General features: G+C 37.2%; 1 protein-coding gene across 2 annotated transcripts in view; it reads left to right on the top strand.

Annotated features, from left to right (window-relative positions):
• The first annotated feature begins 459 nt into the window (after positions 1-459).
• LOC115230959 (folliculin-interacting protein 1) overlaps positions 460-6,000 on the top strand; it is a 102,702-nt gene continuing 97,161 nt past the window's right edge. For both annotated transcript variants that reach the window (XM_029801071.2, XM_029801068.2), the window contains exon 1: positions 460-866. In XM_029801071.2, coding sequence (XP_029656931.1) covers positions 784-866 — 83 coding nt within the window. In that variant the 5' untranslated portion in view covers positions 460-783. The remainder of the gene's footprint in view (positions 867-6,000) is intronic.

Genomic DNA, 6,000 nt, shown 5'->3' with positions numbered 1-6,000 from the left:
CACCACACATCTACACATCTTTTGAAATATACACACACACCACACATCTACACATCTTTTGAAATATACACACACACCACACATCTACACATCTTTTGAAATATACATACACACACACACCACACATCTTTTGAAATATACACACACCACACATCTACACATCTTTTGAAATATACACACATACCACACATCTACACATCTTTTGAAATATACATACACGCACCACACATCTTTTGAAATACACACACACACATCTTTTGAAATATACACACACACACCACACATCTTTTGAAATATACACCACCACACCACACATCTTTTGAAATATACACACACACACCACACATCTTTTGAAATATACATACACACCACACATCTTTTGAAATATACATACACACCACACATCTTTTGAAATATACATACACACCACACATCTTTTGAAATATACACACATACACACCACATCTTTTGAAATGTACACCACACCACACATCTTTTGAAATATACACACACACCACACATCTTTTGAAATATACACACACACACACCACACATCTTTTGAAATATACACACACACCACACGGATGTGACTCCAGTCTCACCGCCATAACAAGAACACAAGCACCTTGCAAACAACATCCACACATCAACAACGTATATATATATATATATATAATATATCTATACTACAATAGCTGGTTTGCCCAATATATTATTTTTCCCCTCCTTATCATACACACACCTCTTGTACATTTCCAAACGGCACCAATTTACAATCACAACATGCCCTTCCTCAATAGGTTATTCCAGAGTAAAAGGGCCAGAAATTACAACAGTAAACCTGCAATTCCGGAGCCCAAAAAACCGTAAGTAGAACATTTTGTAATTAAAAACAACCAAATTGTTTTGGGTTTTTTTTTTTTCATCTGTTTGGATTGATTATTTGATGCATGTCTGTTCTTTCACCACAGCTACTTTCCCCCCAGCCCTCATATATATATATATATATATATATATATATATATATATATATATATATATATATTAATAAATAAAACATATGCATATATATATATATATATATATATTAATAAATAAAACATATGCATATATATATATATATATATATTAATAAATAAAACATATGCATATATATATATACATATGTGTACGTACCTACCTCTACATGTATATATACACGCATATATAAGTACAGGACACCAAAAAAAAAAAAAAACGTCGAACACAATGAGAAACGAAAACATAGACACAAACCCAAGGAACTGGACATTTTTCTTAAACAACAAAAAAAAATAGAGTACAGGACAAATAACACAAGGAAAAAAACCCTTCTTCAGTCGCCATGGTTTTATATATATATATATATATGTATACACATACACACATATATATAAATTGGGGAAGGCCTGTTTATGGGAGTACCTTGGGTTTCCCGTCCATAAACGGGTTCAGTTTTATGGCGTGTCCTCAGACCCCAAAACCTGTTGGCCCATGGACCTTATGTGTGTAATGTTTCCTATGACTTGTATGTTTATACGAGTGTATTCCTCTTAGGTATATGTGTGTGTATAAATACAAACAATGCACGCACATATAATGTATACACACGTGTCTTTATTGAACACGATGCTACCTACCAACACATCTTTGTTGTTCTCTCTTCTTACGCAATATTGTTTCCTGACTCCAACTTTATTTTGCTTTAATTATTAGTGTTGTAATAATCATTTAATATCTGACTTGATACGTAACCTTAATTAAATTCATTCAGGTCATTTATGTATTGTCAATGAGGGAACTCTCGATTTCCTAAAATAGCCAAATTTCTCTAGAATCAAACCTAGAATCTTACAAAAACGGTATGACTTATTGGATGTACTGTGCCTAAATTAAGATGGTGTGGTCCTGGTTGGAACGCATTTGAGCAGGAGTTTGCCCATCAGTGCGAACTATATGCTAAAGAGTAATTCTCAGCAATATTGGAGTTCAATTTCAGAAATAGTTATTTTCTAATATCTGAAGAAATGTGCCGAAAGAAATCGATCTCCAAGTTATTGGTAGAATTTTTTTTTTTACTATAGAGTAAGGTTTGTTTGGGTCATACTATGTAAGTTTTTGCTTTCACTGGGTCATTGACCTATGTCTAGACTAAGTATGTTAACATTATGTAAAGTCTGGGCTACAGTTGGTCAGTATGGAATAATAATAGTAGATTGATATCGAAAAGAGATCCCTCCTGCACAGGAGCTAACACCAAGGAAGATTTTCACTGCAGCAAGATGTCACAATGAGGTTATATTTAGCAATGACTGTGTCACTGGGGCATTGATTTGAAAATGTTTTCCCTGTTAGGCGCATATATGGAGCTTTAGTCATCGTACCTGATAATAAAAGCAAATTAATGAATGGTATACATATAAATGATTTTCTTTTTTTAATTAGCGTATTTTCGAGAAATGAAAATAGCTAAGACCACATTTTAACACCGGGGAAAATTGGTTGCGTGTTTACTGCAAGTATTTCCAAGGATCGGAATTAACTCGGCTTGGATCCAGTTCCTGTGAGTTTCCAAATATCCTCGATTCAACAAGAATAGTAGAACGAACCGATTTGCCCATGAAATAACTCAGCTACGTTGCATTATTGACGAATTCACCTTAAAATATTCGTTTGGGGTTTAATCCTTTAGTGTTTAAACTGGCCATATCTGGCCAGAATATCCTTGTTTTATGTTCAAACTTACGAGAGGCGATCTTTCGTCTCTAGTAGACCTTTCCGTCGATTACACAACATACTGTCTGTCTCCCACACCCCATCAAACACACACACACACACATACACACATGTACATCAATGCTCCCATGTACGGTAACTTCAAAAGAACTTCCCTCGTCATACAATCGCATTCTCTTAGTCTCTTTCGCTCTCATTACTTCAAAAGTTCCCGCAAGCCCATATGTAAAAAAAAAATTTTTTTTTTACGGAAATCGACGGAAAGGTCTACTAGAGACGAAAGATTGCCCTTATGAGATTCAGCCTCTCACACCTACCCTACAATGTTATTCTAAAGATAAACAATCACATCATCAGAATTTTTGAAGTTACGAGATAAGGCACAATTAATTCAAAACAATGAATAAACAAGTATTACGTTTGACAGAGTAATCTAAACACTGAAGAGTCAAAGAAAAAAAGCAGTCCGGATCTCCGGATCTCCCTTATTTCACACCCTCTAAGCTTACAAATTGGATATTATGTTGTGTCAGAAACTGTCGGCGTGGGGGGACAACAAAAATGACTCAGTGGTCCCAGTTTACAGCTCATTGGAGCTAGAGAATAACTCTTTTACTTGTTTCAGTCATTTTGACTGCGGCCATGCTGGAGCACCGCCTTTTTTAATCGAGCAAATCGACCCCGGGACTTATTCTTTGTAAGCCCAGTACTTATTCTATCGGTCTCTTTTGCCGAACCGCTAAGTGACGGGGACGTGAACACACCAGCATCGGTTGTCAAGCAATGCTAGGGGGACAAACACAGACACACACACACACACACATATATATATATATATATATATATAATATATATATATATATATATATATATATATATACATATATACATATATACGACAGGCTTGTTTCAGTTTCCGTCTACCAAATCCACTCACAAGGCATTGGTCGGCTCGGGGCTATAGCAGAAGACACTTTGCTCAAGATGCCACGCAGTGGGACTGAACCCGGAACCATGTGGTTGGTTAGCAAGCTACTTACCACACAGCCACTCCTGCGCTTATGTATACAAAAATAAAGAAACTTCCCGAGTGAAACAAGAAGAAAAGAAATATTGAAATCTAGGTGTAAATCGAACTTACTCTAATTTCTTACTACGATTTTGTGTCTGTCTATATAGCTCGAGACAGAAATTGTAGTTTATATATATGCCTGCCTGTTCAACCTCCTCTCATTCCAGAGTTGTAATGTTTACATTACGTATTATATAAACAGAGACGGCGGAAGGGGGGGGGGCTTAATTGGTGGGGAGAAAGGGGGTTTATTGAGTTCTATAGGGGGGACGGTTGTTTGTATGTATGTATGTATGTATGTGCTGCAGTTGAAAGTGGGGGGGTTTAGGGTTATTCCTCCTGCTAAATATAGGCATCAGGCGCGAGACACGTGATAATGTTTATAGAATCTATTTCATTTATTTATTTATTTATGTATTATATAACACTTCGAAACGGATCGGGAGTGCGCGGAGGGTGGGGCCTCAGTCTTTGATCTTTGCGTTGATGAAACGTGGCTCAAATTAAGAGCTTCTGACTAATTTCGGAGCGTTTGATATGATGAAATATATTTGCATACCTATAATTTTGGTACGGTACTACTTTTAGAACAGCGGTCCCGGTGCGCGCATCCGTGCTAGCTAGTCGTTACTAGTCGAACACAAAATAAATTTTTTTTTTTTTTACACAAAGTAAATAAAACACAATAATAAATCTCTGAGCGAGATATAAACAGTAACTGCTCTATAACATAAGGGGGATCAGCCATCTGAATGTGGCTAGGGTCAGGGCGGGGTGGTGGGGGTGTTACTGGGAGCTAAATGCATCAGTAACACCCCCACCACCCCGCCCTGACCCTAGCCACATTCAGATGGCTGATCCCCCTTATGTTAAATAAAACACACAAAAACGCAAAGTAAGTAATTTATTAAACAAAGTAAATAACACACAAAAAACACAAAGTAAGGATCGACTAGTCACGACTAGCTAGCACGAGTGCGCGCACCGGGACCACTGTTCTCAAGTAGTACCTATAATCTGTTCTGACCGAACACAACTAGGCCTAGATGCTAGGGTTTGCCCGTTCAGATTCTAAGGCACGCATCCCATGACTGCCCCTTTTTTTTTTTCCAGTAGTAGTGTATCTAGGACTACTTTAACCGATGTGATCTCTTTTTATTTTAAGATTGTGTATAGTTTGAAGGAAATTTGACTTCTATCTCTACTAGGTCGAGGAACCACGTTGAGGTTCCTCGTTCTCTTGCTAGTCCATAAATATATAAATATACCCTCTCTATTGACAGATATACGAATGCATTTTTTCCCGACTTAAGGGACTCTTAGACATATATATATATATATATATATATATATATATATATATATATATGGCACCTTGGGCAAGTGTCTTCTACTATAGCCTCGGGCTGACCAAAGCCTTGTGAGTGAATTTGGTAGACGGAAACTGAAAGAAGCCCGTCGTATATATGTGTATATATATATATGCGTGTGTTTGTGTGTCTGTGTTTGACCCCATAGTATTGCTTGACAACCGATGCTTCGAATGTCCCGTCCGTGTTTTTTGTGTCGTCTTCTAAATGTTTCACGTTCTTGTCCCGTTTGTATATTTTTTTACTTTTACATAATGTATACACATATGTATACACATAATGTATACACATACAAAAAATGTATACACATAGTGGTTCGGCAAAAGAGAACGATAGAATAAGTACTAGGCTTACGAAGAATAACAAGTTTACAATTATTTAAGATGTGTATACATTTTTTTGGGACACCCTGTATATACATATATATATATAGATGTGTGTGTTGAAAAGGTTAGGCGAATGGGGGTGTGTGTGTGTGAATATGTGTGTTGATCGTTGTATGATGTCTGATAAAAAGCGTACTGATATATCATGTGTGTGTGACTCAGCGCACATGTGAGACACTGGGTTTGTGTATACGTACGTATGTGTGTGTGACGTGTGACTCAACAAGTAGATGTGTGTACGTGTGTGTGTGTGTACGAAAGAGCAAGAGAGAGAGAGAGTCCTGTGACCGCCAATATCAGCATGCTACGAACACTACATCGGTCCGTGCGTGGGTGTGTGTAGAGAAAGAGAGATAGAGAGAGAGCGTGGGGGAGGAATTCCTGGGCGGTCGTCTAATTGGAGACGTCGGTTACCATA

This window comes from Octopus sinensis, linkage group LG2 (assembly GCF_006345805.1).
Source record: "Octopus sinensis linkage group LG2, ASM634580v1, whole genome shotgun sequence".
NCBI classification, from domain to species: domain Eukaryota; kingdom Metazoa; phylum Mollusca; class Cephalopoda; order Octopoda; family Octopodidae; genus Octopus; species Octopus sinensis.
The sequence above is the reverse complement of the archived record's forward strand: the minus strand, read 5'-3'. Positions and strand labels throughout refer to the sequence as shown.